We start from the raw sequence: 26,381 nt of genomic DNA, 5'->3' as shown, positions 1-26,381 counted from the left end.
ATTACTTGGCAATAAAAAGGCATGAAGTACTAAAAAATGCCTCAGTATAAACAAATCTTGAAAACATCACCCTAAGCGAAAGAAGTGAGTCACCAAAGATCACATACCGTACAACTAAAATGTTCAGAAGAGGCAAATCTCTAAGTGATAGAAAGCAGACTAGCAGTTGCTGAAGGTTGGGTAGGAGAGGAGTAAGAGCTAAGCGAAGCAGGATTGCTTTTAGAGGATAATAAAAATGTTTTAAAAAATGAATTGTAGTGATGGATGCACAATGAACTGTATACACGAAATGGGTGAATTGTATGGTACATGGATTATATCTCAACAAAGCTGTTTTTTTCTAAGTGCAGAGAATTACACATATGATGAGGAGGGGGTGGAAACCTGCAAATTTGCCCAAGTCAATTAAAAAAAAAACAAAACATTAATACTTAGAGCCTTCCTTAACTTCTGTTGGGAGACAAAGTAGGATATAAATAAATAACTGTGGCAATCCATCCCTTAAATGTTAAACAGCCCTTCTCCAGATACAAAATTACACATTTATGTCACCTGAATTGTTCCCCCCAAACAACTGTATTAAAATCAGCTGACAGTCTTACATAGCAGCAGTCCCCAAACCGCAGGCCATGGACCAGTACCTGTCTGGAACCTGTTAGGAACCGGGCGGTGAGTGACAGGTGAGCGAGTATTACGGCTGAGCTCTGCTTCCTGTCAGATCAGCAGAGGCATTAGATTCTCACAGAAGTGCGAACCCTATCTTGAAATGCACACGTGAGGAACCTAGGTTGTGCGCTCCTTATGACACACTAACGCCTGATGATCTGAGGTGGAACAGTTTCATCCCAAAACCAGCCCCGCAACCCACCCCTGTCCGTGGAAAAATTGTCTTCCACAAAACTGGTCCTCAGTGCCAAAAAGGTTGGGGACTGCTGTTATATAAGTCAAACACACACACACACACACACACACACACACACACACACACACACACACACACACACACACACGAAGAGGATAAAGGGAGAGGGATGGAGAGGGAGAGAAAAGGCCTTATATAGGTTGATTTACATAGAGAAGCTAGTTTTGAAAAGAGGATAATTGAAATTTTACAGTAATTACGATTTTCTTTTTAAAATTATAATTAGCTTGCCCATTCAGAAAACTAATGTTTTGATTATTGGAAGAATCACTCTCAAGGATCAAAAAGCCATATGTACCTGAAAGAACTGTCAGCACCTACCTCCAACAACACCCACACCAACGCTGCTCCTCCTTGTGTTCATGGGAGCAACATGAAACCACTCATTAGACTTTATGTTGTATGCTTCCACAGATGATAGACCTATAATAAAACACAAGTCTTCATTTCCTTCTCTAAAAAAAGTCAATAGTTCATATATATGGAAAAATACTTCAGGTATGTAACATTGGGCTAAAATTAAGAGAAGAAAATGGCAGAATGTAAACACATCAATTACATGAAAAACAGGAACAGCTTGTTTTCCAGAAGGCTCCCACCTAAGCTACTGACATTTATAAGCTTTTAAAACTTGATGACTGATACTGATGCATAAGAAAGAAAATTTATATACTCAGCACTCATATCATTTAAGGAAATTCTTGATAAAATTTTAAATTTATCTTTAAATACCAGTTAAAACCTCACATATGCCTTAATGATGCCACGGTTTATTCCATAAACATGACTACTACGTTAATTTTAGCAGCAATGTAGAAGAGATGAAAAGGAAATTACCTGTACTCCCATCAAAGCCTCCCACAGCGTATAACAATCCATTTAACACAGCAGCTCCCAAAGTGCTTCTCCGGTCTCTCATGTTAGCAACGCTGGTCCACTGGTCCTTCACAGGGTCGTAAGAATCTACAGTACGAACTCTTAATGAACCATTAAAGCCACCAACAGCAAAAACAAGTCCAGCCATGTAGACCATGCCTGCAAAAGGAGTACAGCATTTACAGATCAATGTGCAACTCGACTATCACCAATATCCAAAGATTGCTTTCTAGTAAGTCTATAGCTGTTGTCAGAACATGCTACTCTTAGGAGGAGCCTGAGTAAATAAATCCTTGAAAATGCTATTCATTTGCAAGAACATCCAATCACTAAATTGTCTGTCTAAGGTTATTATTATTATTATTATTAAGACGGAGTCTCACTCTGTCGCCCAGGCTGGAGTGCAGTGGCGTGATCTCGGCTCACTGCAAGCTCCACCTCTCCGGTTCACGCCATTCTCCTGCCTCAGCCTCCCAAGTAGCTGGGACTACAGGTGCCCGCCACCATGCCCGACTAATTTTTTGTATTTTTAGTAGAGATGGAGTTTCACTGTAGTCTCGCTCTCGTGACCTCATGATCAGCTCACCTTGGCTTCCCAAAGTGCTGGGATTACAGGCGTGAGCCACTGCGCCCAGCCTTCTTTCTAAGGTTATTAAAAGATGCAATGGCATGGGCTAAAGTACCATTTTGACTCATTCTTTTTCAAATATCAATTTACAAGCTTAAATAATGAGCCATTATTTTCCAACTATTTGAACCTGTACTCACCTCCCATAGCTTTCAATTTTGGATCTTCTAGTGGATATTCTTAGAATGAAACTCTAAACACTTATAATTTATTTGCATAACGCACTCCTAGTTTATCACGTTAGTGGGCTAAATCAGGGGTCGGCAAATTTACAGCCTACAGGCTAAATCTGGTCCACCAGACTATTTCTGTAGAACCCATAAGCTAAGCATGGTTTTTATATTTTTAAATGGCTGAAAAACAACCAAAAGAATAATATTTCATGACTTGTAAAAAGCTATATGAAATTCAAATTTCACCATCCATAAATATAGTTTTATTGGAACACTGTCCCACCTATTCACTTCCATATGGCTGGTTTTGCACTATAGCAGTAGATAAGAAGCTGTGACAGAGACCATATAACCACAAAGCCTAAAATACTTACTCTCTGGTCCTTCAAGAGAAAGTCTGCTGATCCCTGGGCTAAACAGATATTACAGAATCAGTGAATGGAGAAACTGGACTGCTAGACTCAGGTTTCAACCGTCTTTTCACTTTTCTCAACTTTTTCATGCTGCTGCCCTAATCGGACAGGCTCCTATCACCATCCACTCTGTTCTCTTTAACTCTGAATCCTCAGTTAAAGTTCCACATTCTCTGTGATGCCTTCCCGGTCTACTTTAGCCTAAAAGGGATTAGTCCAGCTCCTGAACCCCTATAGAAAATAACATCTATATAGTGCACTTAAGGTTTAATAAATGTACAGAGTCTATAATACAATTACTTTAAATTGTTCAAATTTTTATTGTTCTTAGTTCTATGTTTATGTCCCTGTGCCAGCCTGAGGGCAGGCAATGTGGCTCACAGTTCTCTGAATCCCTGTAGGGAGAAGTGGAATCACCAGATATGTTTGACGAGCTCAATGTTTTAAAGATGTCATCAGGCAAGAGATGCACCTCTATCCCTTATTGTCTTACCCTCTGGTGCTTTATTCCCCCACCCCCTTAAAAATACATGGAAATGCAGTCCTCCATATGGCAACAAGACCTTTCCAGTTCAAATGAAGTTGCCTGTTTTGGCCCCCTGCTAGCACAGAATTTAATAGACCTCCTAAGAGGGCCTGGAGACTAGTGAGCAGCAACATAGCAGGCAGCATGTTTCAGCATAAAACAATCCTGTATCCCAAAATCATAACTCCAGGGAATGTTCCTTGTGGGAATTTTGCCCATTGCAATTTTCATTTTCCTTTCTCTACACACAAAATAACACAACAAATATGCCATCTCTTAGAAGTAATGTAGTATGCTTACCAAGTTTTAGGGAATTTTAGGTCACAGAGAAGAAGAAAATAAATGAATCAATCTATGAAGTGCCCCCCACCAAAAGCTCTGGGTCTGGAGAAGGGACTGAACTAAAAGAAGTATGATAAGGAAACTGAAGTGCCCAGAAGTTTAATTACACAGTTTATTAAAATTTGGCCAAGTTTGCACAGTTAAGGACATTGGTTCTAATCTGAAGGAGGGAGAGGGAAGAGGGCATGATGAAGATAAAATGTATTCATAGTTATCCAATAAGTAAATAATACATTTTGCAATAAATTGAGTCAAATGACATATGGCCCCAAAGTAAAGGGAACTATAATAGGAATCAGATATGAATTAAGAAATCAGTTAGTAAATGGCATACAAAACTCCATTTCCAGTAGATAAAATACCTAAAAATAAACTTGCCAAGAAACACGGAGGACCATTGGAAGAAAGTGTTAAAAATCTACTGAAGGATATAAAAGAAGACAGGAGTCTTATCACTAGTTTCACAACATAGTAAAACATATTATAAAGCACAGTAACTAAAAGTGGCTATGTCTTGATGCATGAATAGGCAAGACAAATCAATGGAAGAGAACAGGAAATTTAGAATACAACCAAGTAAATGTGGAAATCTAATACATGATAAAGGCAGCATTTCATCAAATGAATGGAGACGGATAAGTCAATAAGGGGTATTTGGACAACTGACTAGCCATTAAAAGCCAAAATCTATACCTTACATCTTAGACTAAAATACAGCCCAGATATCTTAAGAGAGAGAGATGTATTTATAAATAAAACTGTAAAGGTACTAGAACAACAAATGTTTTCAAAATATACTTTTGTCATAGGGTAGAAACCTGGCAGATACCACCTTAACCAAGAGAACAAGGTTACCGTCACAAGAAATAATCATACTAAGTCAATTTAACCGTGGGAAAATATCAGACAAATCCAGCTTGAGAGATATTCTTCAAAATATCTGACCAGTCCTCTTCAAAGAATTAAGGGCATAAAAGATAAGAAAAGACTCTGGGACTATCTCAGATAAGAAGATATGACAACTAAACGCAAAGTAGGATCCTGGAACAGCATAAGGGAATCAATGGAAAAAATGGTAAATACGAACGAAGTCTGTATTTCAGTTACTATTAATATGCCAATGCTAATTTCTAGTTTTGATAACTGTATCACAGTAAGATGTTAACACTAGGGAAAGAATATACCAGAATTATTTGTTCTATCTTTGCAACTCTTCTGTAAGTAAAATTATTGCAACAGAAAGTTTTTTGTTTTTTTTTTTTGAGACGGAGTTGCCTAGGCTGGAGTGCAGTGGTGAGGTCTCAGCTCACTGCAACCTTCGCCTCCCGGATTCAAGCGATTCTCCTGCTTCAGCCTCCTGAGTAGCTGGTATTACAGGCGCCTGCCACCATACCCGGCTATTTTTTGTATTTTTAGTAGAGAAGGGGTTTCACCATGTCAGCCAGGCTGGTCTCGAGCTCCTGACTGTGATCCGCCCACCTTGGCCTCCCAAAGCACTGGGATTACAGGCATGATCCATTGCGCCTGGCCCAACATAAAGTTTTTTAAAAATATGTTTGTGTGTGTATACACACACTCACACACACATATAGATAATTTTGGCATATGGCTTTCTATGCAAGAAACAGATTTTTAAGTCCAGAGACACAAAACTTTGGTACAGGACTACATTAAAAGATAAGGCAAAAATAGCACAAAGTCAAAAGATAAACGATTAATACAAATAAATATTCACACTAGACATCACAGACACAAAGGCTACTTTCCTTAACATGTAACTGTACCTGTGACATCAATAAAACTATTAAAATGGCAAAAACCATGAACTGACAATTCAGAAAGAAAGCTATTTAACTTTCCTCTTAAGTACAAATTACGTAAGTACAAATTAAGGCATTTTTCACCCACCAGATTGGCAAAGCTCAAAACATTTAATTACAAAGTACTGTCAGGAGTTTAGGGAAACTGGCACCTTCATATTTTACTGTTAGTGGGAGTAATAATTGGTATATCCTCTTAAGACATCTTTTGAATCAGTAAGTCTAGTTTTAGAGTTTTATCCTGCCAAAATATATTAGCATATATACACAATGATGTATAAGAGATTTGTTGTAGCACTGTTTATAATAACATTAAGATTAAAAACATTTTTAATGCTCTATTTAAAAACTAGTAAAAACTATGTCCAGACCAAAATAAAACACTAGACAGCTCTTACTGAATGAGGTAACTCCAGATATGCTGGTAAGTAACAATCTCCAAGATGTATTGTTAAAGTGCTACCATCATAGAATGTTCCATTACATACAGAACTCATTTCGCTATGGGAGACAGAAATTATGGATCCAAGTTTAAGTCCCAGGAAAAATCCTGAGTTTGAATAATAACTGCTTCTTTTGATCACAGCTTTGGCTAAATGAAAGTCTATTTCAACAAATGTTTGTAAAACAGATGCCTTGAAGAAGGCAATTATGCCTTATAACTGAGGGACTTAACAGTACCTTATAAACTGAGGGAATCTCCTACAACTAAGGGCCCCAACCTAAAGAATTCCCCTCTTAACACTTCAGGCAAAGGTAACTAGGAAATATCCAGCAAATTACTAGCTCCTCCACCTTACACTAAACAATCAGAAAGGTATGTAAAGACGGAGACAGAGTAGCTATCCCATCAGTGTCTTGAGAGGTGTACGAGGCCCCTGAATTATTGTTTAACTACATAGCTATTTTACTCAGTTTTTTTGATAGAGATTTTTCTAATTAATAAAATGAGACCTGAAAAAGAAGCTCTCAATGACCCAGGAGTAGAGAATTGACTGTGATGCATCATGCTTACCTGCCCTGCACCTCCTGGAAGGCAACTCTGCTACTTGGTGCCACCTTTCTTCTTTAAAGTCATAGCATTCCACACTCCGGATAGCCTTTGGTGCTTGGCCCCCAACCACCACCATCAACTGCAAGGGCAGAAATGTAAGCACTTGAACAAATGATTATTACATATTCAGGATTTAAAATGTCCTACAAAGACACTGGTGTGGGAAGTGTTAGGATGAAGATGGTAGGGTGAGCTGGTAAATACAACCATCTAACCAACATTTCACAAATATCAACAAAGGGGGCACATGTTAGAACTACAATTCTATCATCCAACACATTTAGTCAAAAATAAGGACTTCAAAAACTAAAATAAGTTTCTGATCCTTCAAGCAAAATGAGTTATTTAAGCCAAAAAATGGCAGGCAGTCATTACTGGCAAGGCTGCAGTATGTCATAGGGCTTGCTATAAACTAGATCCTGGTTTTGCAATGACCAGGCATTAGATCTCCACAATCCAGGAGAGAAGATAGAAATGAAACATATGTTACTGGGTAGGTGAGGTGAAAAGGACAATAAGTATTAAAAGAAAGACAGAAGAAAGAAAAAAAACGATTGAAAAAGGAGGGGTAATTGAATTGGAGCTCACAAGAGCACAGATTCCCGAATCTCCAGTAAAGAGACCTTTCCTGATGCCCCACAAATAAAACCACCTAACAGGACAGGTAATGGAAATGCTAGATATCATAATGAACAAATACATTACAGTCTACTTTTGAGAACAAATGAGGTCTATAAACTCCCTCAATTCAATCCAACAACTATTTACTAAATGCCTACCATCTATATGTGTCCAGAACTATGTCAGGTGTTATACATAAGAAATATAAGACATGGTCTCTACCCTTCAAGACTTTATAGATGTCACTGAGACAAGACTTACGAAGTAACTCAAGAACAATACACAATTAGATATGATCAAAAAATTATGCGATTAGTATAGACGTAATTGCTACTGCTGATCAGAAAATGAAAAGCTGCCGTAATTTAGTGAAAGCTTCCTGGAACCTGATCTACGGTCTTGCTAAATGGATAGAATTTAGAAATCAATGTGTCTGTCTTTTACTGAGTATACACAGACACTCTCTGGCAACAGTGAAAATACAGCCGTCAAATCAGAATAATGTAAACATTAATGATGTCTCAAATCAAAAATTGTAAAGAATGGCAAGGACCTTCATGAAAAGATGAGATAATGATTGGAAAAACAGATGTTAGAAAGAAACAAAAAATAAAAACAAACAGAATACGGAGTAACTCAGATACACAAAAAGGGGAAATTTGCAACCTTGACTAGGCAATGGAGCTACCTGTACTTAGAATTAAAGAAAGATGGGTACATAGAAAAAAATGATTCCTGAATCAGAGAGCAAATCCCAAGTTTCCAAAAAGAAACGCATTTTAGTTTTTGGTAACTGGAGAGCAGAATTAATTTTAAAAGTCTTAAAAGAAGACAGAACATAAACCAACTATATAATTTTTTTCAGGCCTGTTTCTTCTAGTGTTGAATTCAAAGAAACAAAACTGGCCTGGTGTGGTGGCTCACGTCTGTAATCCCAGCATTTTGGGAGGCTGTAGCAGGCAGATCATGAGCTCAAGAGTTCAAGACCAGCTTGTTAACAGCAAGGCCCCTTTCTCCACAAAAAAATAACAAAAATTAAAAATTGGCAGGGCATGATGGTGCACAACTGTAATCCCAGCTACTAGGGAGGCTGAGGCATGGGAATCACTTGAACCCAGGAGGTGGAAGTTGCAGTGAGCTGAGATTGCACCAACCACTACACTCCAGCCTGGGCAACAGAGTGAGACTCTGTCTCACAAACAACTAACCAACAACATTTGGGTTGGCCAGGCACGGTAGCTCACTCCTGTAATCCCAGCACTTTGGGAGGCCAATGCAGGTGGATCGCTTGAGATCAGGAGTTCAAGACCAGCCTGGCCCAGATGGTGAAACCCCATCTCTACCAAAAATACAAAAATTAGCCAGGCGTGGTAGCACGCGCCTGTAATCCCAGCTACTCGGGAGGCTGAGGCATGGGAATTGCTTGAACCTGGAAGGCGGAGGTTGCAGTGAGCTGAGACTGTGCTAATGCACTCCAGCCTGGGTGAAAGAGTGAGACTCTATCTCAAAAAATAAGTAAATAAAATAAACATAATTAAGAAAAAATACACAATACCCTCACCTCTGACCACCCAAAAAAAGCACGGGAGCAACGTTGTAAAAATCACAGAACTGGGATGCATGTTAAGATAAACCTTGTATTTAGGGGTTCTGTTCAAAACTTCAAAACTGCCCAAGAGACAATAGTTGAAAGAGTCTTAGATGATATATCTGATGAAGACCAATTTTTCTAAAATTTCAGAATGGAACACTTTTTAAACTTTTTGGGAAATAATACTCAGTTATAGATTTCATAATCCTCAAAGTTTGAATATAAGATTTCCATTTCCATGCAATAGTTCACTTTTACACATTAAAATGAAGATAAAAGGAAAACTGTGCTATTACATACAGAGAACAGTGGTAATATCTGTCCTTTACTCACCCAAGAGAGGTAAATGGGGTGAGGATTTGGATCTCCAGGAATCAGGGATAAAGGAGACAAGGAGAATGTGCAATGGGGGGACAAGAAGGCAGGAATATTTATATAAAACCAAGAGACTGTGTCATAAACCATTGTGTGGCTACCAAAAGAGTTGCTCATAATGCTGACACCCCAGTTATCTGTAAAAGACACAGATATTTGAGAAAACACCATACTAATTATGCTATGAAGGAACAAGAAAATAAGACCTTTTGTAAGGAAAAGTTAAATGTAACATATTTGAAGAGGGCAAGGGGTAGAAGGTTAAGCAAATTCAGTAGTCATCCTGAAATGTAGGTCAATTAAACTTTGTTCTTTTTATTTTCTTTACCTATTAAATAAATGTTAGTTGAAAATTAACTCCTGAAAAATTGTTTCTAACCGAAAATTTCAATAAATATACTGAGTAAAAATATTTTTAAAATATAATATATACCCAGAAATATGACAGCACTTATAAAAATACAGATTCCAAAGAGAAAAGCTAACAAAATACAAAAGAAGCAAAACATACATAATTTTTATGATGTACAAATCCAAGGATGCCTTACACAATCTGTTAATTGAGAAGCCAAAACTAATGTCTGAGATATGAAAAGAATCATTCATGCAAATTAAAAATCAGAGCCTAATATAAAAAGTACTAATTCACTCTCACGGTAAAATATTATCAAAACCTTGTAATTTCTTCAGCACGACTACCACATTTTGTTCAATTTGACTCACTATTACGATGATAAAAGGCATCATTAGTATGAAATAATAAGCATAAGCAATTAATCTTTGCTTCATTCTTACCCAACTCCTTAGACTTAATCTGAACATAACAACTCTAAAATGACAAACAGTGATGTTGGAAAATCGTTCATCACCAGCACCTTTTTGAAAATATGTGTGGATAAACAAATACACTGAGAAGGGGTCATACAAGTAACATGCAAAGTCAAAGCAACAGGGCTGCTCACTGCTATCCAGCAGGTCTGCTGCCCCTCCCACCACCCTGATACAGCAGAATGAAAGAGAACCTCCAGGAACCCACATACCCACCACAAAATAACAGCTAGAGAACTGAGAAATCTAAAAGTATAACACAGCTACAGGAGTCCTACTCCAAAACCACAACCAGAGAAGCCCAGAAACAACGTAAACAATGTAAACACACCACCACAAAAGAGAAAGTAAGTACTTGATAGGCTTTTACCGAGAACTCTAGAAGGTTTCAAAAATGACATGTTTATTCCAGAAATCAAAATGACGTGTTTATTCCAGAAATCATTTTCACTCTAAAGGTCTCTGCAGCATAGCTAAATATAGGAAAGTCTGAAGATGCCAGAAGAAGAAATACACAAGAAGAAATTCTTTTTTACAAATATGAAGTATTTAAAAAGTATTAAAGATATAGCACATTATTTAGAAGGAAGTTGCAAAGATTAACATTAAAACAGTAAAATAAAATATGGCAACCTTAGAATTTACTGCCAAGACTGAGCAATTTTTATAAATGGATTATTTTGTAAGAACAAAAACTGACACCAAAAAAGATGGACAAATATGAATTAATGAAGACTTAAAAGATGGGTACTTATAAAAGTAGGTGTAAGGGTATTTGAAAACTGTAAACATGTATAAAATCAGCAGACCCAGCATGAATACCGAGGTATTAAGGGAATGAGCTAATGTACTTACTAAGCCACTTACAATTAGTTCTGAAAAATCTCAGAGAACTGAGGATGGATCAGAAAATTTAAAGAAAGTAAATACCAATTTTCAAACCAGGATAGGAAGTGAATGCCTTGTAAATGCACTTTGTTAAGTGATGATAATTCTGAGTAAAAATTAACAAGATTTTGAGAAAAGCATTTGAACTTCTAGGGGCCGATAAAATAACACACAGAAGGATGTTTAGAAAGTCAGGCCAAATTTGAATCCATTTGATCCTCAACCTCATCAGATGTTATATGCCAAATTACTTATTTTGGCTTAGATAATAAACATAATCATATAGAATGAAACTTTCTGCAGACTGTGTCAGTGGCTGGGTACTTCTAACAAGGTGTCACCAAGAGAGTTCTGAGATCAATTCTAAATTAAAGTATTTACTAATGATCTAGAAAAATAAGTCAACAGCACCCTGGCAAATCTGCAGTTAGTTTTAAATTGAGTACTGTTGTTAGTAATAGGCAAAACAGAAAAACAATACCAATATAGATTTGCAGCAATTAAAAATGTAGACTCCAAAGTAAAACTTAGAAAAATATTAAATACAAGTATTAAAGTGAAAGAATTTAAAAAACATAATCCAACGGAAAGGAGAGAGTAATAACTAAAGACGATATAAGAAAACAAGAGAGAAGAGATTCTTATTTCTTAATCCAGCATTGCCCAAAACATACACAAGAGTTAAAAATAAATACATAAATAAAGTCTTTATATTATGAATCATTCTGATGAGACCACGCACAAAATGGTGCTTAAAGTATTGGTCGTACTATAAAGATGTAAACAGAGCAGAAGGAATTGCCAACAGAGACAGAAATGAGGGGTTATTTCACAAGAAAAACTGAATTGGTAAAACATGAATGGCCACAGCTAAAAAGACCAAGGTAGAATATAAACATTCACATAGGAAAACATGAACACAAGAGACATGGGAAGACATAGGAATGTAGGCTGAAGCGGCTACACATGATGTGCAGGGAACCATCAGATGGTATACAACAGGGAACTGCAATGAGATGAAATGAACAAGCTATTTTATTATCCGTAGTTCTAATGTGTAATTCCATGAAACCATGAGGTCTTTAGTTATTAAATAAATACCTAGCTTACAAAGAAATCTTTTTTTTTTTTTTTTTTTTTTTTTTTTTGAGACAGAGCCTGTTGCACTGTTGCCCAGACTGGAGTGCAGTGGCACAATCTCGGCTCACTGCAACCTCCACCTCCTGGGTTCAGGTGATTCTCTGCCTCAGCTTCTTGAGTAGCAGAGATTACAGGCACCTGCCACCACACATGGATAATTTTTGTATTTTTAGTAGAGACATGGTTTCACGATGTTGGCCAGGCTGGTCTCAAACTCCTGACCTCAGGTGATCCGCTGGTCTCGGTCTCCCAAAGTGCTGGGATTACAGGCATGAACCACAGCGCCCCCGGCCTACAGAGAAATCTTTCTACCTGGTCTGATTTTTTCTGGACTATAATTAGAGTTTTCTACTATAATTAGAGCTAATAAAACTCAGAGGGGACAAAAACCAGTTGTCTTCTGTTCTAGAAAAGTGACATCATGTAGTTTATAAAAATTAAATAGACCAAACAATCCCCACCCTTAACATATAAAATCAATAGAGGTTGAATTACAAACACTACAATGCATTCTTAGGCACATTTTCTCTTGAAGGGAAACTAAAACAAATAATAAATCATGGAAATTCAAATAAGCAGAGTACTAACAGCTTCACTATAAGCCTTTCGCATGAATAACAAGCATGAGCAACAGATCCTACTTTGGGAAGGTTCATGGGTGTCCTCAGCCGGGTCCGGACACTCTTCATTAATATACGCTGCTCTGTTGGCAGCAAATGATACTTCATTGCTTCAATGAGGTAATCTTTGCAAGCACTGCTATTCTTGACCAATGCTTCCTCTTCAACCCTCTGTAACAAGAAATCAGACACACCCCCTGAGGGTAGGGCTATTTCATAATTAAATTGCCAAAGAAAAAGAGTAAAGGAGAGGAAAAAAGCAGTAACTATATCCTTTAGTTTAGTCTAAAAGTAAATGAGGAAAGTTTATAAATACAACTAAGAGAAAAATAAATAAAACCAAAAAATGCTCAAGTATCTGGCCTGCAGAGAAAAACATACATAGGTAATAAAAAGAACTGCAATGAAAAATGATAAACTTCAGTGTTAGCTATGGAATATGACGAACTCTTTAGATATTATATCCACCTATTAATCTTTAACCTTTAAGCCAAAAAGTAAGCAAAACAAGAAACAAAATTTAGATAAATGCATCCTTCAGGAGAAGACAATACTAATAAGTTAATGATACCTTTTTCAAATATAAGTGGGCAAGTAAAATATCCCAAAAAGAGATTAGAAATACCTTAAAGCAATGTACCTATAAATCTTGTGCTGCCTAGCCTGACCTCAAATGCAGGACAGGCTTTAGGGTTTGTTTTCTTTTCTTTTCTTTTTCTTGTTGCAGTCAGAGTCTCACTCTGTCGCCCAGGCTGGAGTTCAGTGGCACAATCCCGGCAAACTCCACCTGCCAGGTTTAAGCAATTCTCCTCTCTCACCTTCTTGAGTAGCTGGGACTATAGGCACCTGCCACCACGTCTGGCTAGTTTTTTGTATTTTTAGTAAAGACGGGGTTTCGCCCCAATAGCCAGGCTGGTCTCGAACGCCTGGCCTCACGCAATCTGCCTGCCTCAGCCTCCCAAAGTGCTGGGATTACAGGCGTGAGCCACTGACCGCGCCTGGCCTTTTGGATCATTTTCTTAATACCAGAAGATCCATAATTACATGGATCACAAAAAGTAATGAGGCTTCAAGAAAGTCTAAAATGTTCAAATCTAATTTCTTAATAAATGATTCTTTCAATGGTTTCAGTTATTTAAATAATGCTGAAATGTTCCTAGTGGGATTCTAATAAAAAAAAGAGCAAATTTAAAATTATTTGGAGACCACCAAAGAATCATTTATTCATATTTATTTCAAATAATGCTTTCCCACAGTTTAGAAATAAAGACAGAAATCAAATGCATGCCACTATTAAATTACAAAGTAAAATTAAACAGTATTTGGGTCAGACCTCAAAATTCCAGGTCTGCAGGAGAATCAGAAGAGACTATCAAAAGAAAAAAACAGCAAAGAAGATGCAAAGCAGTGACAGCCACAGGGACATTTATTTACATGTATTTAAACGACCACAAATACTACCTTGATAAGTGCTAGTACTTGCTTACCCAAATCAAAAATAGCGGCAAAAGCAAATTGCTAAGAATGGGGAATGGCGGCTGGGCACGGTGGCTCACAACGCCTGTAATCCCAGTACTTTGGGAGGCCGAGGCGGGTAGATCACTTGAGGTCAGGAGTTCGAGACCAGCCTGGCCAACAGGGCAAAACCCCATCTCTACTAAAAATATAAAAATTAGCTGGGGTTGTAGCATGCACCTGTAGTCCCAGCTACTCAGTAGGCAGAACGTACAAGAATCACCGGGAGGTGGAGGTTGAGGTGAGCTGAGATGACGCCACTACACTCCAGCCTGCAGGGTCCTTTACTGTCTTCTGTCCTGTACTCCACACATCTGCATTCTACAGCTCTTATCACTGCTTGACAGGGATCTACATGCTGTCAGTCCAGTGACATGGTGCTGTGTGGATTCGTATGTTTTGCATATGTATTTACCTGAACTAAATATTCCCGAGGAAGCAAAGGTAACCGTACATGTTCCATCAGTCGGGCCATAAACTCTTGCCTCACATCCTTGTCATGGTTCACCCATGCTATTACTGCTTCAAATACCTTGCAGAAAATATAGGAGAAGAAAAAATAAGGAATGAGTTGTGTACCAAGACAGCTGGATAAAATATGAGACTACATTTTATATACAACTCTTGCTAAGACATCCAAGTTTAATTCACAGCTCAAATGTTTTCAAAATCCTGACTTGCAACGTACTTACAAAGCCATTCACCCCATTTCTTTTCTGTTCTTTTTTTTTTTTTTTTTACCCAAAATAATAAAGCAAAGTGATATTCTGGAATGAAAATCATGTACCCTTAGAAACAATTCATGTTTGGCTTTCCTTCAGGTTTACAAACAAATATTAGACCATACACATAAATTGAAGGTTTGTATAATAGATCAACTCAGCTCTGAAATAGCATAATATACTAAAATGTAGTATTTTGAAAATTTTTTCTACAAATTAAAAAATAAGGGATTATTTATAATACATAATTGTGAGAAAGCTAATAAGCTAATATGAAGACACTGTCTACATAATTTCCTTCTCAACTGATGAATATATCACTTAATAATCTTTACAGGTTTGCAGGAAATGTTTGACAAAATGCAAATGGATAACTGAGACCAAAAATAGGTTATTTTGATCCAGGAATAAAGCAAGAAACTAAAAATAATGCACATTAAAATAACACCCCTCTTTAATTCATTCTGTCAGCAAGTATTTATCGAGTGTCTCTACGTGCCAGGTGCCAGAGATTAAGTGAACAAGATAGTCGGCCTTCTGGCAATTCTATCTAATATTTCTCAGTTCTGTCTTCTCTCCCCCCTGCTTCTATCATCCCACATCAGAACCTACTGCTCACTGGTATGACTTCAACACCCTCTCATCTGGCCCTCACCTCATTTTTGGTCCATACTGCCCACCACCACCATGACAGCTCATCTCCAAAGATAGCCTCCTAATAAACCACATCTCCCAGATCCATACCCTTATATAGTAACCTTCCACACTGAATCTAAGCTGGCCCTGTGTAACCAGTAGAGTGTAGAGGAAGTGACAGTGTGTGATTTCTGAAGGTAGGTCTTAAGGAGCCTCACTACTTCTACTCTGCTCTCTTGAAATGCTCATCTGAAGGAAGCCAAATGTCATATAAGAAGTCTGGCAATTGAAACCACCACCCCATGAGAAACCCATGCAAGTTACTGAGAAGAAAGGAGGGGAGAGAAGGGAGACCTAGAGAGAAACCAATCAACCCTGAGCCCCAGAGCCAGACAGAAGCGAGTGGAGGAGCCACCTTGGACATCACAGACCCATAAGATGCCATGTGCAGAACTGAAGCTCCAGATGTATGGCTCCAGTAGAACCATGCCAGATATCTCCAGGCATCTGGGTCACCTTAGCTGAGGCCTCAGACACTGTGGAGCGGAGACAGGCTGTCCCTACTGTTCTGCATGAATTCTGACCATAGAATTGTTAGCATAATAAAATGGTTGTTGTTTATGCTTTTACATTTGGCAATGACTTGAGTAGCAGCAGAAAACCAGAACAGCTCTCATGATATTTCTATAATGCAGGTTTTAGCACAGTTTTCTCCTCTTGCTTAAAACCCCTTTAAGGCTCATCACTACAATATAGTTAATTTTCTTTAACATAGCTGAGAAGATATTTTATTATATCATCTTCCCATTTTATCTTCCACCAATGTATCATATTCTAAACTCCCATCATACTGAATACATTGAATACAATTATTCTTTCACACCTCTTTATATTTGTATATTCTGCTTCTTTTACCTGGAATGCCCTCTGCATTCCCACCCATCCCTATTTCTCTGGCAAACTCAGACTCATTTTTAAAAGACTTGAAATATACATCTGAACCAAGCTGAACTACCATCCCCATCCCTATCCCATTCCTGGAAAAGTTAAATTCTTCTAAGGCACCCTTTACAGCATTCTGTAATCAATTATTTACTCTACTGGTTGTCCCACTAGTCTATGAGTAACAAATTCTATTTTGCTAATGTTCTCTTCTCTAGGAGCCCATGGCAGTTTCTGGTACATGGTAGGCACTCAATACATGTCTATTAAGTGTGAAAGTAATGTCATCTTCCTCTGTATTTCTAGGATGCTAAGACTATATATGTCACAAATGCTTTCACATTTTTTAATACTGTAAATATTAAAGTAAATGTGTCCTTTACCTCCAGGTGAAATGAATATCCTTGAGAAAGAGAATCAGAATTTACACAACTTGAAATGCAAAGCACACAAAGGAGAAACTCAAGTTTCGTTTCCTCTAAGTACAGCTTTTGTGCTCTGATTCCCATGTGCTACAAAACCCAACCAAAGAAAACCAGCCCACTAAAAGGAGCTTCTCTCTCCAACTATATGAAAAGTGCAGGTGGATGACAAAGGTAATCTGAAATGTGGAGAGACAAAAGACTACAACCAGAAGCAGCAGCTGCACAGAGAGAGAGGGAGAGAGGGAGACAGGGAGGGAGGGAGGGAGGGAGGCAGGGAGGCAGGGAGGCAGGGAGGCTGAACGGACTGGCAGGGGTGAGGTATTATGTCACAGAGAACCAATCTAAAGGAAGGTGACAATCAAGAATGTTCAGTCTAGAACTACCAAAACTTCACCATCCTAGGTAACCTCTTTCAACTCAGAAGACAGCAAAACTACTTTAGTGACAAACATTATGGTCACATCATAATTCCTATAGGCATCGAGTTGTAGGAAGAAACTGCTTTCCAAAAAAGCATTTGTTTCAGATAGTTTAATGTGTGCAAGCTCTTGCTGTGGAGGTCAAGTACAAAATTGTAATGGCTAAAAATTTAGGGAATCTCCCACGAAGTGAAGACACAGAGTAATTTACATAGACAATCAACAAGTCCTGAGTTTCTTTTTTTTCTCCTGGAATCTTTTCCTGAAGTAATTAGCTGAGTTTCTTAACTTTCAGATGAAACATCACTGGCTGTCACTACACATACAGGATCACAAAGCTACACAAAAATGTGCAATTAAAAAAATAAATAAAAAAAGGGAAACATCATTGTACACTGGGAAAAGAAAAATATCCTTACCTTTTCTTCTGAAGAAATGGTAAGTTTGTCACTTGAGATTAAGCTGCACACTTGTTCAATGCCAAGATTGAGAAATTCTTCACTAAGTACGACATCTGTAAAATGTTGCTCTGTTTGGGAATTAAAAAGAAAATCCATTAATATCAACATTCCATTATCATAGTTTCAAAATGCTTAAAAAAGGTTTTTCTTAATTTAATCTAACTTAAGAATGAGAAAACCAGTTGCACGCCTCCAGGCAAGAATTAACAAGATAAACCCAAAGAAACTTATAGATACCTGGGGATGTACCTTCAGTGATTTGTTTATACAACAGCACATTAGCAGTGCAAGTAGGGAAGCTGCCTTAATATACAGGCACTTAGCTGAATCACTCTTGCTTTACATGGTGGTATTTTAGGCTTAAAAAATCTATTCCTTATATGGTATGACACTATCAGTACTTAAATTTGTAAAACCTTTTGATTATATAAATCAGATAAAGAACATGATGTTATATTGTCATATCCCACATGTCACATCATGTGAAACATTAGAGGGTTTTTCCTTACAGAGTAAGGAAAAAAGCCTTGCTTTATTTGGAAACTAAAGAAATCTCAAATGCTGGTCAATCTGAATATATGACCAACATTTTTTTAAAAAGAGACAGAACTGGGCCGGGTGCAGTGGTCACACCTGTAATCCCAGCACTTTGGGAGGTAGAGGTGGGCAGATCACGAGGTCAGGAGATTGAGACCATCCTGGCTAACACAGTGAAACCTCGTCTCTACTAAAAATACAAAAAAAAAAAAAAAAAATTAGCCAGGCGTGGTGGTGGGCGCCTGTAGTCCCAGTTACTTGGGAGGCTGAGGCAGGAGAGTGGCATGCATCTAGAAGGCGGAGCTTGCAGTGAGCTGAGATCACGCCACTGCACCCAAGCCTGGGCAACAGAGTAAGATTCTGTCTCCAAAAAAAAAAAGTTCACCCCAAGATAACTATAAAAATAATAAGCAGCTCTAAAATGTTTGTATTTACAAAATTTTTTGAAACTCAAAAATTTTTTGACACACAATTGTCTGAAACTCAGATTTGACCAAGCAAGGTACTGTCCTGAAATAAATAGGAAATTGAAGATGAAAATGACAAATACAGTTGGATGTCCATATGCACAAGTTCTACATCTGCAGATTCAACCAACTGGTGGTTCAACCAATCTCAAATCAAAAATATTGAGGAAAAAAATAACAATATAATAAAAAACAACTATTTACATAGCACATACACTATATTAGGTATTATAAATAATCTAGGGATTATTTAAAGTACATGGGAAGCCAAGTACAGTGGTTCACACCTGTAATCCCAGCATATTGAGAGGCTGAGGCAGGAGAATTGTTTGAAACCAAGAGTTCAAGACCCTGTCTCTACAAAAAATTTAAAAATTAGCCAGGCACAGTAGTGCACATCTGTAGTCCCAGCTACTTGGGAGGCTGAGGCAGGAGGAGTTTGAGGCTGCAGTGAGCTAGGATCACACCGTTGCTCTCCAGCCTAGGCAACTGGGTAATGACTTGTCTCTTTAAAAAAATAAAAATTAAAAATAAAGTATACAGGAGGATGTGCATAGGTTGTATGCAAATACTACCCCATTTTATATAAGGGACTGGAGAACCCATGGATTTTGGTATCTGTTGGGGGTCCTAGAACCAACACCCCATGGATGTAGATACCAAGGGATGACTATAGATTGAAGCAACAGAATAGAGAGCCCAGAAACAGACCCCACAAAAACACAGTCAACTGATCTGTGACAAAGAAGCAAAGGCAATTCAATAGAGAAAGAACAGTCTTTTCAACAAATGATGTTGCAACAACTGAACATGCAAAACAGTAAATCTAGACACAGACTCCACCTCTCACAAAAATTAACTCAAAATGGATCAGCGACTTAAATGTAAAACACAAAACTTAGCTTCTAGAAGATAACATAGGAGAAAATTTAACGAATCTTGGGTATGGCAATGACTTTTTAGATACAACATCAAAAGTATTACCCATGAAAAAAAAAATGGTTAAGTTAGACTTCATTAAAATTAACAACTTCTGCTCTGCAAAGGATGCTCTTAAGAAATTAAAAGACAAGTCACAGACTGGGGGAAAATCTTTGCAAAACACGTAACTGATAAAGGACTGTTACCTAAAATATAAAAAGAGCACTTAAAGCTCAACAATAAGAAAATAAACAACTCAACTAAACAATGGGCAAAAAGATCTAAATGGACACTTCACCAAAGAAGACATACACAGATGGCAAATAAGCATATGGAAAGATGCTCAATATTACATGTCATTAGAGAAATGCATACTAAAACATCAATGAGATACCATTTACATATCTATTAAATCTAGCTAAAATCCAAAACACTGACAACACCAATGCTGACAAGGACGTGGATTGACAGGAACTTTCATTCACTGCTGGTAGGAAATCAGTTTAGCAGTTTCTTCCAAAATCAAACAAACTCCACCCCCTGAGTTCAAGCAAGTTTCCTGACTCAGCCTTCTGAGTAGCTGGGATTACAGGTGCATACCACCTTACCCAGCTAATTTTTGTATTTTTAGTAGAGACAGGGTTTCACCATCTTGGTTAGGCTGGTCTCGAACTCCTGACTCAGGTGAACCTCCAGGCTCAGCCTTCCAAAGTGCTGGGATTACTGGCATAAGCCATCGCACCCAGCCAGATTACAGATTTTAAAAAGCCATCATGACTAATTGCAAAAGTACCTTCTATATCTAAAATATAATCCCACTAATTCCTGGCTTTACCAGAAGTTTATATAAAAAAAAATTATATGCTAGGAAAGTTTTCTTTATACGCTAAGAAAAAAGGGAAAACTTTTTCAATAGTTGAGTTTGTTTTTTAAAGACTGAACATATTTAAACAAACAAACAAAGAGAAAACAAGGTTCTTTATATTAAGAGTTCCAAAGTAGGCCGGGTGCAGTGGCTCACGCCTGTAACCCCAGAATCTCGGGGGGCTGAGGAGGGTGGGTCACTTGAGTCCAGGGATTCAAGACCAGTCTGGACAACATAATAAAACACCATCTCTACAAAAAATTAGCTGGGCATGGTGGTGCATGTCTGTAGTCCCAGTTACTTGGGAGACTAAGGTAGGAGAATCACTTGTGCCCAGGAGGTCAAGGCTGCAGTGAGCCACGACTGTGCCACTATACCCCTGCCTGAGCAACAGAGTGAGACTCTGTCTCAAAAAAAACAAAAAACAAAAAACAAAACAGTTCTAAAATAATGAGAAATAAATTCATTTTAATGAAAAGCTGGCAAACAGTATATAAATTTAGAAACATTTATGTATACCAACTTGGAAATTCAAACAGAAAACATAGCAGCCACTGAACAAAAAGAGAAGCTAACATAAACCTCTTTCTATCCGTTATAAAAATATTTTCACCTTCAAATGTATGTCTACAGTGATTTTGGGTTAAGCTTCTTCTGCATATTTTAAATCTGAATCTAAATTCATCGTGTATTCTTTCCTAGTGTAGCAAAGAAGGTTAAGAGGGCAAGGAAAATAGTCAACTATTACAATTTTATTGACAAAACCATAACATAGCTGTCACTCAAACAAACACCACCCCTTCACCACTTACAAAAAAAAAAAAAACCAAAAAACCATTATCCTAAAGGAAAAGTGAAGAACTATTCAAATTAAAAGTAACTTTCATTGTGAACATATACATGTTTTTAAATACTTCCAATTCTCAAATACTTTTATTTTCTATTGGAACAATCCCTCCTCCTTAGAAAAATTTTTAAGTATTGGTATCTAATGTTTACATTCTTATATTGAGCTTTCTTTGGAAAGGATGTGGTTAATATACCTGGAGCATTACTAAAATATAGAGGGCACTATTTGGCAACATCTGGAGTAAATTAGTTTACTTTAGGGCCTACCTTTCTTCTATTTATATTAACTGTATATTTCTTCAAGTGTTCTACAGCATTAACTGATAGGCAATTTAATGAGATTGTTGCTTGTAACATACTTCACACAGTCAGGAAGCACTAGATGACTGGCAAAATCACTCTAAGATATGCATGGAAAATTCTATAGGAAGAAAGGCAAGAAGGCTAGTGCAGCTCACGTTCTTGATGCAAATAAATCACTATCAGTCTCTCTGGTGCTTAGTTCATGACAGTAAATGCTCTTATACTACCACTAGCACTAATAAAAATGATATAACATGAACATTCCTTCCCTGGCCTCAAGCCACAAAACCACAAAGATCAAAGTTTAAAAAAAAAAAAAAAAGCAACAACCCTATTATGAAACAGTATGCTATTTCACACTGCTGGTGGGAGTATAAATCAGCACAATCTCTACAGAGAGCAATTTTGAAATCTCATCCTACAATATACTTGATCACTCATGATATGACACATTCTGAGTTATTCACTGTAGCATTGTTTTTAACAATTACAAAAGAGAGTTCATCAGGTAGACACTAGTTTAAAACATAGTATATCCATACAGTGGAATATTCTGCATCTGTAAAAATGAACAAGGAAGCCCATAATATGAAAAAAGCTTTAGGAAATACTGTCAGCTTAGAAAGGAAGCAGGACAGATGTGGGAACACATTTTTTCAGTGGCTAGATTGTTTGTTCTATGAACCATGTGAAAGGATTACTTATTCTCTCCATGCAAGAACACAAAACAAAACCGAGAAACTAATAATAGTGATTATCTTTAGGGGGAAGAGAAATGAGGAAAAAAGGTAAAAGGATGACTCTTTCAAGGTATACCTTTCAAACACTTTTAAATCCTCACGTATATGGTAAAATGATCTTTGACAAGAGTGCCAAGACCACTCAATGGGAAAAGAACAATCTCTTCAACAAATTGTGCTGAGAAAACTAGACATCCACATGGAAAAGAGTGAAGGTGGATCATATACACCATACACAAAAATTAATTCAAAATGGACTAAGGATCTAAATGTAAGACTCAAAACTATAAAATTCCTAGAAGTAAACACAGGGGGAAAGCTTTGTGACACTGGATTTGTCAATGATTTCTTGGAAATGACACTAAAAGCTCAGGCAACAAAGATGAATGGGACTACATCAAACTTAAAAGTTCAGTGAATCAAAGGACACAATAAAGTAAAAAGGCAACCTATAGAAGAGAAGGAAATATTTGTAAGTCATGTATCTGACAAAGAATTAATATCCAGAATATAAAAATATCTCCTACAACTCAACAACAAAAATCAAATAACCCAATCTAAAAATGAGCAAAGAACTAGAATAAAGGTTTCTCCAAAGATGATATACAAATTGCCAATAAGCATATGAAAAGATGACAGATGTTCAATATCACTAATCATCAGAGAAAATACAACTCAAAACCACAATGAGATATTACCCCACACCCATTAGGGTGGCTACTACAAAACAAACAAACCAACCAGAAAATAACGGTTGTTGGCAAAGATGTGAAGATACTAGAAACCTTGTGCACTGTTGGTAAGATTATAAAATAATGCAACTATTATTTTAAAAAGCATGGAGGTTACTCAAAAAAAAAAAATGGAGCTTACTCAAAAAATTAAAAAATTAAAAGTTGGATCATACTACCATATGATCCAACAATCCCACTTTGTTGTATATATCCAAAAGAATGAAAAGCAGAGTCTTGACGACATATCTGTACACCCATGTTCACAGAAGCATGACTCACAATAGCAAGAGGCAGAAGCAGGTATCCACTGATAAACAAATGAATAAGTGAAATTGGTATAAACATATACTATATATACATACAATTCCTTAAGAAGGAAGGAAATCCTGTCACAATGCAACATGGATGAAGCTCGAGAATACTATGCTAAGTGTGGTGAGCCAGTCACAAAAATTAAAAAATACTGTAAGATTCCACTTATATGAGGTATCTAAAGGAATCAAATTTATAGAAACAGGAAGTGTTTCCATACTTGCCAGGGACTAGTGGAAAGTGGAAAAGATAAGTTGTTTAAAAGGTACAGGGTTTCAGTTTCGCAAAATGAAGACATCCTAGAGATCTGTTTCACAACAAAGCAAATACTTACACATAACACTACTGAATGGAACACTTAAAATGGCTAAGTTGGTAAATTTCAGGTTATACATTCTTTACCACAAATATTTTTAAAAGTTTATAACCATTTGAAAACATTGGTGATGAAAATTAAAAAACAAAAACAAAAACAAAACAAGCAACTAGATCCAACTACTCTCCTTCCCCAGTGAGAAAGGAAGTGTTGCTATAGACAGTAAATGCGTGTCACTGTCTTGACTTCAGTGGACAAATACGTGCTCTGCTAAAAAAGAAAGATCACTGGGTTAACATCCCTACGTTTGGCCGCTGTCCTACCTTGTTAGCCTCCACACAAGACTTCTCAAGAGCACATCTTAATACTGAAGCCTCTGCGTGCTGATGCACACTCACATCTTTATGTTATGGCATAGCCTCTGGCTCAATTTTACCTTGAAACAGTTCTTTGGAAGTCTTTTTCTTGATATTAGTCCTTCTCGACCTCTCTGCTGATTTTAACCTTAATGGCCTTCTCTACTGGTTAGGATTATATATATTTTTCTACCTTTCTGACTAGTCAATCTGCCTCCTTTACCTCCCCTAAAATAGGTATTACTATGGTCCTGCCTGCCTTGAGCCTACTTTTGATTCTCCACTTGTTCTGTCTTAACTATCTCATGTACATTACTGTCCACAGTTATCTTTATTACCCTAACATTGTTGCTCCCAGATCCAACCTCTCCCTCAAACCCCAAAGTTTGAATTTCTAGCGGTCTGTTAGTCTCCATATGAAGATGATCTAATCGTCACGGCTCTTTTAAACAAGACAGAGCCACCCACACACCATGAAACCAGTACCACATACAGGCAGTCCTCTAAAACCCTCACATTAATTACTACCTTGGGCCACTTACCTTGGCCTGTTTTGAGCTCTATGGTCTGACTTTTCATCATTGTGCATTTTTCCACTGATGCTGTGCTTCACTCTTTGGCCTGATACTTGATAAAGATTCTCTATGTCTGTTGATATTCCTCTCAACATAAATCAAGTGCTTCCTCTGGCCAAGCTGTCTTTGGCTACTGTTAAACATCTTGCCCAATCTGAGAACCTTTCAATTGATACTGCACTTCACTGCTGGCTCTCCCTCAAGCAAACAAGACGAGGATATACCTATGTTTCAAACCGTCTCAGTGCCCTTCTCCAGACACCTGTTGGACCTCCCGTGTTCCCTTTGTGTCCTAATGGCTACACTCTGATTCTAAGGCTGAATGAGCTCTTAGTCACAGTCATTCTCGCCTCCCTCCCTCTCTTTTATTATCTGATAAAAACAATAAAATTTACCACCTTAATCATTTTTAAGTGTAAAGTTTAACAGTGTCAAGTATATCCACACTGGGCCAGGCACGGCAGCTCAGGCCTGTAATCCCAGGACTTTGGGAGGCCGAGGCAAGTGGAACACCTGAGGTCAAGAGTTCGATACCAGCCTGGCCAACATGTTGAAACCCCGTCTCTACTAAAAATACAAAAATTAGCCAGGGATAGTGGCATGAGCCTGTAATCCCAGCTACTTGGGAGGCTGAGGCAGGAGAATTGCTTGAACCTAGGAGGCGGACGTTGCAGTAAGCCGAGATTGTACCACTGCACTCTAGCCTAGGGAACAAGAACAAAACTCCATCTCAAAAAAAGTAGTATAGTCACATTGTTATGAAAAAGATCTAACATTTTCATCTTGCAAATATGAAATTCATTAAATAACTACCCTTTCCCTCGTCATCTCACTCTTTTTTTAACATCTAATGTGAATTGTTTCATAAACCGTTAATTCTTCCTCAGTAATGTCATAAAAATAGTAAGATTTAGTGGTATAAGGGATCTGAAAGGTCACCTGACACAGCTTCTGTAATATGTATGTGTAACCTTAAAAAGTTTCACAGTAAATGGTTATCTAGCTATAGTTTACACACATCAACAGATGGCAAGACAGTCATATCATCTTTGAACACTGATAAAGTTTGGCTCTGTGTCCCCATCCAAATCTCATCTTGTAACTCCCATAATTCCCATGTGTTGTGGGAGGGACCCAGTGGGAGATGACTGAATTACGGGGGCAAGTCTTTCTTGTGCTGTTCTCATGACAGTGAATGGGTTTCACAAGATCTGATTATTTTAAAAATGGGACTTTCCTTGCATAAGCTCTGTTTGCCTGCTGCCATCCATGTAAGATGGGACTTGCTTCTCCTTACCTTCGACCATGATTGTGAGGCCTACCCAGCCATGTGGAACTGTTAAGTCCAATAAACCGCTTTCTTTTGTAAATTGCCCAGTCTCAGATATGTCTTTATCAGCAGTGTGAAAGTGAACTAGTACAGTAAATTGGTACCAGTAGAGTGGAGTGCTGCAGAAAAGATACCCAGA

At 37.6% G+C, this 26,381-nt stretch overlaps 1 protein-coding gene across 4 annotated transcripts in view; it reads right to left on the bottom strand.

Moving 5' to 3' along the window:
- The window catches only part of KLHL2 (kelch like family member 2), a 112,734-nt gene that overhangs the window by 10,587 nt on the left and 75,766 nt on the right, over window positions 1-26,381 (bottom strand). For all 4 annotated transcript variants that reach the window (XR_010587064.1, XR_012435200.1, XM_005556238.4 and 1 more), the window contains 6 exons: window positions 17,896-18,005; window positions 14,748-14,864; window positions 12,839-12,988; window positions 6,716-6,833; window positions 1,760-1,957; window positions 1,244-1,345 (listed from right to left, as the gene is read on the bottom strand). Coding sequence is in view for 2 of the 4 variants with exons in the window: in XM_005556238.4 (XP_005556295.1) it covers window positions 1,244-1,345; window positions 1,760-1,957; window positions 6,716-6,833; window positions 12,839-12,988; window positions 14,748-14,864; window positions 17,896-18,005 (795 nt within the window). In the remaining 2 variants the exon portion in view is untranslated. The remainder of the gene's footprint in view (window positions 1-1,243; window positions 1,346-1,759; window positions 1,958-6,715; window positions 6,834-12,838; window positions 12,989-14,747; window positions 14,865-17,895; window positions 18,006-26,381) is intronic.

This window comes from Macaca fascicularis, chromosome 5 (assembly GCF_037993035.2).
Source record: "Macaca fascicularis isolate 582-1 chromosome 5, T2T-MFA8v1.1".
NCBI lineage: Eukaryota > Metazoa > Chordata > Mammalia > Primates > Cercopithecidae > Macaca > Macaca fascicularis.
The sequence above is the reverse complement of the archived record's forward strand: the minus strand, read 5'-3'. Positions and strand labels throughout refer to the sequence as shown.